We start from the raw sequence: 15,124 nt of genomic DNA, 5'->3' as shown, positions 1-15,124 counted from the left end.
GTTTGATTTGATAAGAAGGAGTTGCCAGTTATTTGGACTCAGAAGAATCCCGGGATTCCTCTACCACCTTGACAGTGGTTTTGGACTGAGTTATTGCCTTGGGTTTTGAAAGAGGCTTCTCCACCTTCTTCCTTGAAGAAGAAGCTTTGAGAACTTCAGGGAGATCTTCCTTGTGAGGAGTCTTATTAATTGAATGACAATCTACTGCAAAAGATAAAATAATGAATTAAAAGAAATTAATGAGATAAAAGTGAATACAAACAAATGGATGAGGCATCAGCCATAAGGCTGGCCAGTTTACGCTTGCACTTATTTTGTTTAGGAGGACCTATCCTCTGCTCATCTCCTGAAGGAGACAGAGATTCTTTTGTTAAAGAAGGAGCTGGTTGAGCCTCAGGACGAGGGCAAGGAACTCTGACAGAAGAACAAAGAGCAATAAAGGGATCTAGATCCTCTGGGTTGGCCAGATGCATTAGAACGCTGCCCTTCAGAAAACAGATACAAAAAGGAATAGGGATCAAGGGAAATTCAACAAATTCTTGAGAATCCTGAAAATATTAAGTTAATAAATGAAATGAAATTAAGATGAGATGAGATATACCGGAAAGGCACACTGATGCTCTGGTTGAACCCCCCACAACTGATTTAAATGATCTTTGTAAAGAGCAGGGAGACACTGTGACAAGAATTCGGCAACGAGAATAAATTGCTGGGGAAAAACGGAAAATTTGATCAACCAATACAAAAATTGCAGATATAGCACTAGATAGAGGGATGGTCAGATCTAAAATAATGAAAGAAACAATGAAGAACGTACCAGGAAGGGTGTAGCCTTGTCAAAAAGTCTGTAAGCTGCACTTAAAGTATGGGTAGCACTGGCTTTGTGAGCCGCTACTAATGGTTGTAAAATGTTGGCAATGTTCTATGAAGCACAATACAAGTCTAGACCAGAGGCAACTGTTATTGGGCGAGAGTCCTATGTATTATAGCAAAACTCAAGAAGGACTGAAGGATAAGTGAATACTAGAAGGGAACAAAAACCATCAAAATTAGGAGAAGTATCCACTGGGAGAGCATAGTGTCCAGAACAAAGCTGATGGTACTCAGGACTATCAAAAAAATGATGGCTGAGCAGTCCAAAGTTTGACAGAATTAATTAATTCAGTTGATTCCTCAGGACTGGTAGGAAGTTGAGGAACGATGGAGGAAGTAGACGAGGCTGATGCTCAAGTTTGACTCGAGGTTGATGCCATTTTGGAAGAAAGAGATGAAAGAAGAAAGTAAAGAGAGAAACACGGACATCAACAAAAAATTTATTGAACCCCCTGCCCAAACTAAATAAACGTACACGTTGATTCAGTGTGTATGGCAGAACAGTTCCCCGTAAAATAGAAGCTCGTTCTGTGAATAGATGATTAAAAGATTGTGAATTAAATTTTCAAAATGTGATAAGGATACCGAAGAAGTATTCAATTCAAATTGAGTGCTAAACTGTTATGGTTCATAGCAGGTATGTAAATAATGTTGAAGGAGACTACACTTGTTGAAGTTGAAACCCACTGGAGCGCCCTTCAGCTAACCCAAGCAGTATGCCACCCAGCTCAGTGCACAAATTGTCAATGCCTTGATACAAGACTAGTAGGTTGGACTACAAGCCTTATAGTTGCTCAGTACTCCAATAAACACTGTAGATATGACAGAAGTCAATATAGAGTGAGGATTGATTTGTATCTTTCAACTGTAGTAGGAATACAGGTTTGTTTGGTCTTGTATGTACGGAAAACGCATGAGGCGTGATAATGGGTGTCCATAATTGTACGCACCTATGAAAACTAACTAACTACAGTAACACTAAAGAAATAGCTAAGTTATAAGTTGTAAAACTAAGAAATGAAGTCTGTAAGTACTTTGTATACTAAGTAAGTCACTACAGTGATAACTAGGAGTGATGAGGCGCTATGTAATGTATGTAGAAAGTGTTCTATCACTACAGTATGCTCAACAAATAATTGATAATATAAGTGCTAGAAACCCATTTGAGGGCATCCAAATTAATTGGAAAGTACAGAGAAGTAGAGATCCAAACCCAGTGATTTATATTAAAATGAGATATAGTCTTGTTAATTCAATCTAATACAGATTGGGTATTGTTTCCCTGATACCAAAACTACGAATGACCAAGAACGGTCAAATTCTTGAGTTTGGGGGGGATGACACATCTAAATTTTGGCTAGACATCTATGCAGTGAATTGTGACACTTTTATGTGTAGATTTGTATCAAGAGGGCTGTAATTGAAACCCAGATGACAGTCAAAGTCAATACTGAATCAGTCTAATAGTTGAAGGGACCCTATACCCATACTACCACAAGTTGGTTAGTTTACCCATCCCTGATACTAGCTTTGGATAAAAGTCTACCTGTTTGTCAAGCAGGATTATACCAGACTCGGACTACATCCGAAGGATGACCATTCACATATGACATACTAAGGGTATTCTTATTGGACCTTACACTGGCAGGAGTTTGGAAGAACTTACTCAAGTGACCATAAGCCGAGGATTGACTTGAAATGACTTTCTAGAACTCAGGAATTATCAAATACTCCTTCTAGAACGAGATCATGCATTAATCTACAAGACTGTGATTTAGTCTAATAGACCAATCAAGTTGCATGGTTGAGGAAAATGACTAGAAGAACAATCGAAGTACTGCGAGGCTCCGAAGGCATATCAAATGAATGTCAAAGAGTCCTGACGTAGAAAATATTGAAGAAGGCAATTAAATGAATACTATGCGTAACTCCCTTGATAGAGTATAGGCACAATGGGTGTCTATTGAAAGAGAGGAGCAATTAGTTTAATCCAGATGAATCAGATTAATAGGATTAAAATCAAGGAGAGCTGATTTGCCTCCGGACGAGGTGACAAACGATCGAAAGTAAGTGTTGAACAGCAGTGACAGCTGAACACCATTCAAATCATTCTCTAAAAAACAATTAAATTAAATGAATATCGAAGTACCTACCTATGTTTGGAGGTATGCTAGAATCTTGGAACCAATATGGGCCAAATAAGGACATGTAGATTCAAATTAAATGGTATCTGACCGATTGTAGAAGTTTCCTTGCAGTTCCGAACATTTATTGTATTAAATTAATTGTACTGTGCGATTCTATATTCTGTATGTATAAATAGTGATCCAATGTATCTGGAATGGAAGTGATTTTGGGACGATGTTGCATTGCTAATCCGTAAAAAGAAAAGACACACTCCCACCAGACTGAAACCTCTTCGCTAGCAGCCATTCGGGCCCGGCACTTGTGAGTATAGGAACATTGTGTTCTGCTCCTTGTGACTGCGAGAAGTATATCCAGTTGTTGGGTATTCTTCGAACTTAGGATCAGTCGTTGGTCTTAAGGGCAAATCACACTGTGTGGTTGTGCCAGCACATAGTTCTAGCCCTCTGTAGGGTCTGTGTCATAAAGTACGCATCCCCTATCATTTTCCTTTTCTCACCGTCTCGACGCCTTTACTTGTACGATACATCATCCCATCACTGTCAAACCCCCATCGATTACTGATCCACCTGACCCATCTTCTCCTTCTACTGGCTTCCGCCACCTTCCTTGTTCCTAAACTGTACAGTATTACATCGTTGTTTCTTGCAGACTGGATTATGTATATATAGCCAACCCTCCACAGCCTGGTCCCTTATCTTGACCTCTCTGTCATTATCTGGGACCAGGTATGTGCTTACTTATTATTACCTATGACTACGATACTCAATATATCTCTGTCATTATCTGGGACCAGCCTGCCGCCGTTCTGCTTAGTCGCTCCGCCTTGTTGCCCTGTTCAGTTGCTCCGCCTCACCGTTCTGCTTAGTCGTTCCGCTTTCCCCGCTCCGTTAGTCACTCCGCCTCTGCCGCTTCGTGACAGTCTGTGTGTTTTGGTTTTAATTTAGTTTAATTCAAAGTCCCAATTCTTGATATACCCATATCAATACAACTAAAGCACAAATTGTGCTGAATCTACCTTAATCAAAGGAATATGCTGAATCCTTAAAATGATCCAAATTGACTGATTCAAGCTTTTCCCTAGCTCTCAAAGCTTTGCAGAACCTTTGACAATGCTACCCCTTGCTATGTTGGAGTTTGTTGTTCGGACCGCCCAGAAGTTATAGGTACACAAGTACATACAACGTATCTACGAGACAATGTGTATGTAGCTGTTAGATTATCTCTTCTATACAATCCTTTTGTCCATCGTCGTTCGTCGTCGTCACTCAGAGTTGTGCCTATCGCGCTCTTCACTCCTGTGAGGCATCTCATCTTGTCCTCCGTCATACCCATTCTCAACATGCTATTAAATAAATTTGATAGCAGTGAACTCGCATATTGTGTATTAGATTAGTTGGTTGGAGTGCCCATTTGATTCCTTCCTTTCTCTTTCACACAAAAACGAGGCAAGCTCATTACCACAATAGTTGAAGATCCAACAGAGGAGTTTCGGCTCTGAGTAGTGTTACTTTTGGTAGCCCATTGAACTGCCAGCCACTTAGTAGCCATATACTCAGTGTGAGTAAGATCCAATTAAAATCAACCATTTGGCCAAGGATCCCATTCACCACCCTGTAGATTACCAAGTAAGGTTGCAATGACACCTTGATCAAATTTGCAAACTAAGAGTGGCTGGGGATTGAGAGGAATGAAGGTTGTGAGTGCAGCAGGGTTAGAAAGGTCAATTGAGGGAATGCTGGTCCAATTTTTGGAATTAGGTTGGAGAGAATCAGAAGCAGGCTGGGAGGGGATGTATATTTGGTTGGGATTTCACCAAATTTCTGGTGGGTTGAGTCTGAAATATGAGACGATTGACTTGTTGGAATCCAATTTGAATTCCTGTACATTAAATTAGGATCCAGACTTGGAACAATTATAGCATTCAAGACATACCATTTTCATCAAACACTGGCAAAGTGTGTATTTCAGTGGTGCGCTGTTAAGATCATGCACACCGTGTAACCGTGCCAAAGGTCACAGAGTGTCTAAGTGCAGAAGACGAGTGGGACAGTAGTGAAGTTATTAACAACACCACCGTTACGCCGTTAGTCCCCGGAGGTCAAGAGTATAAGAGGGAGGAGCTAAGTAGCAGCCAAGTCAGAGCGGCGGTATCGCCGGTGACGAGGAGCGAGCCAAAGAACTTATAAGTCCAAAGGCTGTCAAGAGAGTACTTCAAGGCATTGAGCCTGAAGACTTAGAGAGGAGCTAAGTTGGGAAGGGAGATCTAAGTTGATAATTAAACTGAGGAACTACAGTAGCGTACAGGCAGTATTTATATCTACGGATCGGCGTTTCGGTGCGGAGCGCCAGACTAACTACTAGGAGCTATACGAGTAGTACCTGCAGGGTAAAGTAAAAGACAATAAGGAGGGACTAGAATGGATGGGTATATGTAGCGAGAAAGAACAATAAGGAGAGATTACAATAAAAGGTAGATCTTCGGAGTACCGAGCGGCGAGATGGAGGCCCGAGGCATGGGCTTGACATGCGCCCCATAGTGCTCACTGTCTTTTTGGCTTTCATTGATTCTTCTTCATCAGAACCAGAATAGATTGTTTGTGCAATGAATTTTCGGAGCTTGGTCTAATAAAATATCTCTACTTGGACATTTTTCTGACCATTTGTGATAACATAATTTCAACTTACAAACCAACTCATTGTGTTACAATATTCAACTTGCAGGGAATTGGATGAGGAAAGGGTACTGCAGGTTTCTCGAGTTCTCTTTTATACTTCATTCATAACCCATCAATTTCTCAGGTATTTTCAGGGTTGTTTCAACTTAAGAATTAATATAGATATCTTGAAGTAAATTCATTGAAAGGTATGTATGTAAATCAAGGTAGTTTCATTGCCCCTTGATCTAGAACCACCATGACGTGTGTTCGGCAGCCGGCCTCTCAGTGGCCAAGGGGACTAGTAGCTGTTGGAAACAGCGAAGCTAACAGGTCGTATTCCCCAGAGACGGTAGAGAGCACTGTGCTACTGGGAATAAATGCTCGACGAGGTGTCGAGAAGAATCACAGAAGGATTCACAGTGTAGATAGACCTACGAGAAAGTCCCCGGGCCGAAGTAGAACTGACCCGCTAGTAATATAAACGACTTCTATTACACCATGGGAAAAGCGAAGAAGCTTGAATGCGACAGTCCGAAGCACCTCAACGACTTCCAAGGGCATGAGCACCCTGCGACTAGGACTTACGCCACCTCAACGTCGACGGGCGGCCAGTGGATTAAACTCCGCGAGAAACTGCCTTTGCAATGAGGCCACCACGTCGCCCTCTCCCTTTGTCTCCCTTGCCAGCAGACAATTTAGGAAGCTAACAACGTAGAACAAAGGAAGAAGACTCCACAAAGGGTCAGAGCAGTATAAAGAGGATGGAAACTCTACAACAAGACCCCTCGACCCTCTCCCTCATTACTGTATGACTTCAAACGGCCAGACTGAGAAAGCAAATACTGGGAGAAGACAACGACTGGCAATAGAAGCGAACCGCTACGAGAGCTTAGGGGATAACGAACAAGTAAGGTCGCTATCTTCACTGCCTACTGCGTCTAACGTTGTACAGCCCAACCAGGAGTTAGCCCACAAGAATAATGTTGACCAAGAAGAAACAATAGACGACCCCGAATCTAGACCCAAGGCTCCCCTTCCGAAACGTCCAATGCCCAACTTCACCTATCCTGACCCCCTCGATCAGTCGAGGAACCCTACATTAGGAGACATGTACCCCTACGGCAAGACAAACAAGCAAGGAGACGAACCGGCAACCAAACCAGCTGGCTTTGCCCATCCGTTCACAGACCAACTCTTCTCCATGCCTGTAATGTCGAGGAGCCGCCTGCTGGAGAATGTACATGTCATGCAGAGAAGGACAATTGAGGAGAACCCCCCCAACTACCTTGCAATTGTGCCAATTGGGGCGGGCGCAGGATGGGCTTCCACTTAAGCCATTCTTGAATTCATCAAGGGTATCGACATCCCAGGTATGGGCGCCCTAGATCTGATCCCTGCAAGAGAAGCCAGAAGTAAGGATGAGTACTTCGCCCCCCCAGCACCTCTCTTCCTAACCAAATTCTCCACCTCGCTTCGCGATTTCCTACTGTGGCAAGGGGTCTTTCCTCTCCAGGAAGAAGGCGCAACCTTCCGTGTCTACTCGCTAGAAAGCGACACACCCAACTGGTACTGGGGAAAGTTCCATGGCCCGGCAGTGATAGCTGGAGGAGAGGCGAAGAAACTCGAAGCCCTTGCGGCCTTCAAGCAGAAGCTGTGGAGCAGTCCGCGAGTACAAGAGGTGGTTAACAACTTTCGGAAGGCCAATCCGCAAGCCAAACTCACCAAGACGACTCCCACCCTTGCCCATACCATGGTCGCCATCACAGAATCTCTTCGAATCCTCTACCTTGAGCCCGACACCCACCGAAGCTTGGGACGAACTCCGGACGAAGAAAAACATCACTATGTGGTGGTGGGGCTTCCAATATCGAATCATCCAGCGGAACAGAGAGCACTTAAGATAGCAATCAGCCAGATCAAGGAGATCCAAGTAGGAATGCGAACGATGAAGCCAAGCACCCTGAACATCGGGTGTGTCTGGTGCAAGGATGATATACATGTCAGCCAGCACTGCCCAGACCCCCACGTTGGGGAAGGATGGCTTGGGCCCTCCCTTCAGAAGCTCGATGAAATTGCAAAGAATGCAAAGAAATGGGGAGATGGGAAGAGAGGCAAACAAACCCGCGGAAAGGACCGGCCTACCTTCAGTCAGAGCAGGGGTAGAGGAAGAGGAGTGTCCAGAGGACGACGCGGAAGTGGCAGCCGAGGAAATCAGCGAGGCAGAGGAGACCACCGTGACTACTATCCCCATGCTGACCACCGCGAGATACATACGCAAAGCCTTGACTACACCTACGGGAGTCACTCGCAGAGCTCGGGGTGGGACTGATGAGCAATATCGAGAGACAATTTAACTGTATTTACAACTATGTCCTTAATACACCGCATGATAATCAAAATCGCATTCTATGAACTCAACGGTGAACTAAAAAGAAAATGAAGTGGGACCAAGATGCGTATAGGGCATCAAAATGGTGGGCTGGAGGTTCAAGACCAAATCCCCCGCAGCGCTGACCAGGCCTAATTTACTGACGCCGAAAGATGGACAGGAAAGCTTGGAGGGCGCTATACAAATCCAGAGAATAAGGTGAGTGGCGGCATCGTTGAAAGGTAAGTTTTCATTAGTTACACTGGGTCCTGTCTTGCCTATACAAGGCACATCCAAGGTAACGACCGCCACAGCTCCCCTGAGGATCCTGCGCAGCCAAAGGAGAGCTTAACTAACTTTAGCGTAACCACAATTCAATCAAGTGAACATCAGTGCACCATTCCGCTCCCGGGAGTAAGCAGGGTAGAAACTTACGATGCCTGGGAGGGTAGACGGGCTCAAATTGACGGTGAGTTTGGTTTTAGGCAGGCTCTGGTTGGAGGAGGCTCGGTTCCTCCCGCTGGCCCAGCCCCCAATGAAAACCAGATCCGGTTCGTAGGTGGACAGACAGACGGACCGGCACCGGAGCTAGCTGGGAGTGCTGCGAGACATCGTAGCCCTAGCAGCAGTGATGGAGCCATGGATGTCATACAGAGTACAGGACACAATAGTGAAGGGAGGTTACAAGGAGTCACCACCCCAAGTGTCCACGGTCAGCAGGATATGACAGCACAAAGTAGTGCGATGCTTAACCCCAACCCAACGACGGGTAGGAGTGCTGACTCTCAAGGAGAGAGACATGAACAGCCTGAAGGCCAAGGCAGCCAGACCGAAAGAATGGAAGAACACCCTCTGGGAGAAGAGGAAAACCAAGCCCGAAGGGGAGACAACACCCGGGGACGAGAAGAGGATGAGAACCAGGGATATGACTTCCCTGATAACACCCAGCCATCTAGGCCAAACCACCAAACCCGACGGCAACTTGAGAAACAACAGAGGAAGAGTACCAAGGCTGGACTTAATGTTGTCTCACTGAACCTGAATGGATATGGGGGAACTGGACCCTACCATAGAGGAAACCGTTGGACCAGACTAAACACAATGCTAAAGGAAAACCGGATTGGGATTGCAATAGTACAGGAGACACATATGACAGAGCCGAAACGAGCACAAACAGAGTATGTGTTCCGCAAACAAATGAAGATTTTTGCTTCGAATCACCTAACTAATCCAACGGCAGCAGGAGGTGTAGCTGTGGTACTGAACAAGCAGTTCCTCCCCACAACAGGAGCAGAGTCTAAGGAGATCGTGCCAGGAAGAGCCTTACTAGTGAAAACAGATTGGCATAGAGGAGAGAAGATTACAGTCCTAGCGATATATGCCCCAAATGTAACGGCTAATGATGGCACAGAGAGCGCAGCATTTTGGGAGGACCTGCGGTCCTTTTTCGGGCATCCCGAAAACCGGCAATGGAGACCAGATCTGGTGGCAGGGGACTTTAACATGGTTGAGGATGCCATTGATAGACTCCCAATGAGGAATGACCCATATGAGACAAGGGATAAACTAGATGACCTCAAGATGGAACTGAGGATACGTGATGGCTGGAGAAACACGTACCCTGCAGACAAGGTATTCACCTTCTCCAGAAACGAGAGCCAATCTAGACTTGACCGTATCCATGTCACGGAGAAGCTGCTGCAGTCCTCAAGCCAGTGGAGAATAACGCCAGTTGGGATAGACGGTGTAGACCACGAAATGGTATCCGTGAGAGTGGCACATGAAGATGCGCCAAAAGTAGGACAAGGAAGGTGGTCCATGTCCATAAAAACCCTGAGGAATAAAGACTTTCGAGCCTTTGCAAAACAGAGAGGATTAAAAGCGATTGAGGAAATTGATGCCCTGCCAGTACGCACAGGTCAGCGGAATGCTCAAAGAATACTGACAGAATATGTAAAGGATATAACACGCAAGGCAAGAGAAATAGAGCGGACTCAGATCTTGGAATACCAGCAGGAAATATCAAGAGTGCAGAGGGAGATCCGGCGGATTGGGAGCACTAGTGGAATGAACGAGAGAACAAAAGCAGGAAAAATTCATGGTCTAAAGAAACAACTCAAGACAATGGAGTCCAAAGGTAACGAGGCCAGGAAACGGCTCGGCGCTGCGAAAGATAGACTGATAGGAGAGACTATATGTAAAGAGTGGGTCAGCGCAAACAAGGAGTGGAAACCCCGAGACATGATATATGCACTAGAAAAGCCACAACAGGCGACCCAAAACCCAACTGCAAATCAGGATGAACCCCTCCTCCCCAGAGTGCAATATGAGAAACACTCCCGCCAAATGGCAGAACTTGCCAAGGACTACCATGAGCAACTGCAAACAAAAGGCCTTGAACAAGACCCACAACAGCAGGAGCAAGCAACAGTGGAAGTCCTGGGCTATCTAGATGCAAAGCTGTCAGAGGCACAGAAACAGTATATGGGAGAGAATCTCGCCTGGGAAGAAGTGGCAGGAGCACTCAAACTCTCCAAAACAGGGAGCTCGGCAGGAATCAATGGAACCACTTACGAGTTCTGGAAATCAATAGCGGATGCATACAGAACAGATAGCAAGAAGGAGGATACAGCTGCATTTGATATAGTCAAACTCTTGATGGAGGCCTTCGTTGACATACAGACCTACGGAGTAGATGATACAACAAAGTTTGCAGAAGGATGGATGTGTCCCATCTACAAAAAAGGTGACCGAAATGTGATTGCAAATTACCGACCAATTACCCTCCTCAATACGGACTATAAACTGTTCACCAAAGCACTAGCAATGCGACTGGCAAAGGTATGCCCAGACATAATTCACCCAGACCAGGCTGGATTCATGCCCGGAAGGAAAATCGCAGAACAGACACGCTTGATACGAATGATAGCTGAGTACGCAGAGTTTACAGAGCAAAATGGTATGCTTGTAGCCCTGGACCAGGAGAAGGCTTACGATAAGATAGCACATGACTACCTGTGGAGGACTCTTGAATGCTATAACTTCCACCCGCAGTTCACAAACACCATAAGGAGCCTCTACGAAAATGCAGAGACAAAAGTCATGATCAATGGACACTTAAGTTCCCCCTACAGAGTGACCCGTGGAGTCCGACAAGGTGACCCAATGTCTTGCCTCTTGTTCGACCTGGCTATAGAACCATTAGCTGCTTCAATCCGACAATCCAATCAGAAAGGGTATACAGACATACTGGGAGTCCCAGAAAAGCTGATTGCAAGCCTATTTGCCGACGATACAACTGTTTTCTTAGCGGAAGATGACAGCTTTGAGGAGCTGCAAACCATACTGGACAGATGGTGTCTGGCGTCCACCGCGGTGTTTAACATTGCTAAGACGCAGATTTTACCAATAGGAACGGAAGAGTACTGACTCCGGATAATAGCTGACAGATGCAGGAACCCAAATCAGAGCAGATTACCAGAGTACATTCACATCGCGCAAGAGAATGAGGCCATCAGAATACTAGGAGCGTGATATGGCAATAACCTGACAGACGAGGTAGCATGGCCAGCCCAGCTAGAGAAAATTGACAAGGCCTTGAGCTGCTGGGAACAAAGTAATCCAACCATGGATGGGCGCAAGAAAATTGTACAAATGGTCATTGGAGGCATGACACAATACCTTGCGCAAGTGCAGGGCATGCCCAAGAACATAGAGAAGAGACTGAATAAACGAATACGGAAGTTCCTCTGGGCAGAAAAACAACAAAGTCCAATAAACTTCGAAACACTGCTGGCTAGCCGAGACGAAGGGGGACAAGAGGCCCTAGATCTGCAGGCAAGGAATCTGGCCATTGAAGTAATGTGGTTGAAATCGTACTTCAACCTAACAGATGATAGAGCAATCTGGGGGAAAATAGCAGATGCAATGCTAACCAGTAGTCGAGCTAGACCAGCAGCACAAGTGGAACAAAATGTTGACCAGAGAGTAAAGACGAACTTCTTTACACAATCATGGAATATCAAAAAAGGGGCGTTACCAGATTCGCTCCAACGCCTCCTCAAAACCGCGCAGACTTTTGGGTTGCGACTGGAAGGAAGAAATATATCAAAGGAGATTAGGCGGTCCAGACCAATATGGTACCATAATAATGCAGACTCACGAATCCGATTGCTGAATAACTCAAGGGCATCCGAGTGTCTGCGGTCCATGCATAACCTGCAGACAGTGGGACAAGCAGAAGACATGGCGAAGGACCTGGAAACACCGGAGCATATATCATGGAATGAATGCGAGTGCCGGAATTGCGTGAGAGCGGCAGAGGAGAATGGATGCCAGCACCCACACAACTGCTTCACCAGGGCCAAAGCACTCCTCGATACCCTTGAACCGAAATGGGACCCAAGGACCCCTAGCCAAGAGGAGGAAGACGTGGAACCAATCACAATAGAAGGATGGTGCAAAGTTGACACTCGAATGACAACATCCGGAAAGCTAAGCAATGCTATGAGAATCTTCACAGATGGGAGTGCTATTAAAATACCAGTTGAAGTAATCCAAAGGGGGACAACCCAGCCAGATGAGGTCGCAACCACCATCACCATTGCAGCAACAGAGGAGAGGCAAAGAGAGGAGGAAGCATCGAGTGCTGTAGGAGTGATTATTGATCAAAGACACCAGTCAGATGCACTGGAGTTTAAAACCCCCAGAAGGGTAGGCACAGACCGACAGGCGGCCGAGCTGTTTGGTATCCTGAAAGTGATTGAGTCAACCGACCAGAATCAGGCGATAAAAATTGAACTGGCATCAAAAGACACAGTGGATTTATTATCGAATAAAATACAAGACGTCGAAGACAAGGGATACTTGGGAATTAAGAATGCGGACATCATCAAGAAAGTGATGACAGGAGCACGAAAACGGAAGAGGAAAACCTTTATTCGGATAATAGACGAAGAAAACCAAGAAGCACAACGCAGGAGGCAAAAGGCACTAGAGAGCGCCAAGAGGGGCCTGAAAAAGGGTGAAGAGATGGGACCGGAAAATCAAGATGACCCTCGGTACCGCCAATCCGGGATGAAGTTAGCTTCTATGACACAATCTTTAGCCTACAAGATGATTAGGGCACAAAAAATGAAGAATTACCAAAGACAAAACAGAACGAACCTGAACCTAGCTAAAGCAAAGGCATCAATGAAAACAACACACCACAAAAACCCAACAGATAAAGAAATATGGAAAGGTATCAGGAGCAAGGACTTCTCCAGAGCAGTCCGATACTTCTTGATGATGACCACCCATGATGGGTACATGGTAGGATCAAACTGGGAAAGGCCCGGATACAAGCCTGAGCTGCAAGCCAGAGCCAGATGCCGTAAATGTCAGATAACAGAGACCATGGAACACATACTGACGGAATGCCAATGCACGGGCCAAGAGGTAATCTGGAACCAGGCAAAAATGCTATGGGAAATGAAAGGTTACCAATGGAAAAAGCTAGACCTAGGAGACATCCTCACCTGTGCCTTGCCTAGATTTAAGAAAAACCGGAATACTGTGGGAGACTCGAGATTCTACAGAATCCTAATATCGGAATCGGCCAGACTGATATGGATGATTCGAAACGACAGGGTTATAAATGAGAGAACGGATGAAGCTACAGATAAAGAAGTACAAAATAAGTGGGTCGAACTGATGAACAGACGGCTCACTCTAGACCGGGACATGATGCACCAAAAGTTTGAGAAAAAAGCACTTTCAACAAAACTGGTACTGTCCACCTGGAAATCGGTCCTTCTGAATGAGGAAACTATTGACGAGGATTGGACCAAGAAAAATAGCGAGGTTTTAGTGGGTATTGCGCCGGCTTGAGGGAATAGGAAGGACGGGTAATGGGAGAAGGAAGTTGAGAGAGGAGACGAAGAAGACGCCGAGCCCCGAGTCCCACACTAAGTGCGTAAAAGCATTTCCCCGCGGTGATAGAAGAGTCTACCAGATGACGTGCCTAGTGAAAGGCTCAACACAACGTTGTCTCTGCTAGGTTTAAACCCCTGGCATTTCCAGCAGGTGAGGGAAGCCGACCTTGTCATGCCGACCCGATCCATCAATGCTCCACCAAAAAAAAAAAAAAAAAAAAAGGTAGTTTCATTGTACACGATGTCTGAAATGATGTCAGTCAATATGTTATAGGTTTAACCCGAACGCAGTTACATTGAATGTGAATGCAATTACATTGAATGTGAATGCAATTACATTGAACATGAACGCACCTATTTGAATGCAATGAACTCGAATGCAAATCCGTCAGAACGCAAAATTATACTGTCCGCAATCAGCTGTAGTAGCCTGTAATCTATCTATGCTATGTCAGGACCCCGGAAGCTCCTACCAGACCCCATCCGAATTAGCGTACTTTAGGACCCAATTTTGCCATTTTCCTTGGCCGAAATTAGCGTACTTTAGGCCTCAGAAGGCTCAATCCCTGTCCGAGATAGCGTACTTTGGGTATCTATTGGCTGACTTGGTGGCCCAATGGACGTAAATGGAGCTCTGACACCGGAGTTTGGGCAAAGAAGCTCAGAAGAGCTCCGGATGCAGCGATAATAGTCAAAAAAACGTACAGAAAGATGATTCCAGGCTTGGGGAAGAAAATTCGGTATTTTGAGAGCAATTTTTACGATTTCACGTGACATTCCTTATCCGAATTAGCGTACTTGAGGCCTGCTTGAGGCCAAAATCGTAGCGTACTTGAGGCCGCCTGGGCGGGTGGGGTTTGGCAGGAGCTTCCGGGGTCCTGCTATGTCTCTCTCTATAAAAAGTGCATCTGCTCCCCAGATCCTTTCCTCATCCCAAATTATGTACATACATACACCTCTATCCAACCACACAAAAAGGTCCCATACCTCTATCCAACCACACAAAAACTCAAAAACACAAAAACACCAAAGGTCCCATACCTCTATCCAACCATACATACACAACATGCTTTTTACCTTGACCCTCCCTGACCACAAAACCAAAACCACTGTACTGTACTGTACTGTACTGTAAAACCCCAGCCACGGCTGCAGCACACAGC

The 15,124-nt window shown here is 45.4% G+C and overlaps 4 protein-coding genes across 4 annotated transcripts; all 4 read left to right on the top strand.

The window, feature by feature from the left end:
- Positions 1–6,486: 6,486 nt before the first annotated feature.
- C8R40DRAFT_1173122 (uncharacterized protein) lies at positions 6,487–8,032 on the top strand (the record flags this gene model as incomplete). The annotated part of the gene is made up of 3 exons (XM_046231965.1): positions 6,487–6,972; positions 7,033–7,649; positions 7,687–8,032. The coding sequence occupies 3 exons, from the start codon at positions 6,487–6,489 to the stop codon at positions 8,030–8,032; spliced, it is 1,449 nt and encodes a 482-aa protein (XP_046084153.1).
- Positions 8,033–8,883: 851 nt separating this feature from the next.
- Positions 8,884–10,881, top strand: C8R40DRAFT_1051141 (Endonuclease/exonuclease/phosphatase; the record flags this gene model as incomplete). Its single annotated transcript, XM_046224685.1, has 1 exon — positions 8,884–10,881. A coding segment is annotated over one exon (1,998 nt), but the record flags the coding sequence as incomplete, so codon positions are not given.
- A 1,092-nt stretch (positions 10,882–11,973) lies between these two features.
- C8R40DRAFT_1051189 (uncharacterized protein) lies at positions 11,974–12,450 on the top strand (the record flags this gene model as incomplete). The annotated part of the gene is made up of 1 exon (XM_046224691.1): positions 11,974–12,450. A coding segment is annotated over one exon (477 nt), but the record flags the coding sequence as incomplete, so codon positions are not given.
- Positions 12,451–12,552: 102 nt separating this feature from the next.
- On the top strand, positions 12,553–13,917 carry C8R40DRAFT_1051245 (uncharacterized protein; the record flags this gene model as incomplete). The annotated part of the gene is made up of 1 exon (XM_046224697.1): positions 12,553–13,917. One exon carries the CDS (start codon positions 12,553–12,555, stop codon positions 13,915–13,917), a length of 1,365 nt encoding a protein of 454 aa, XP_046084150.1.
- Positions 13,918–15,124: the final 1,207 nt, after the last annotated feature.

The sequence above is a fragment of the Lentinula edodes genome (genome assembly GCF_021015755.1).
Source record: "Lentinula edodes strain Le(Bin) 0899 ss11 chromosome Unknown C8R40scaffold_28, whole genome shotgun sequence".
Classification (NCBI taxonomy): domain Eukaryota; kingdom Fungi; phylum Basidiomycota; class Agaricomycetes; order Agaricales; family Omphalotaceae; genus Lentinula; species Lentinula edodes.
This window is presented reverse-complemented; position numbering and strand designations above follow the sequence as displayed.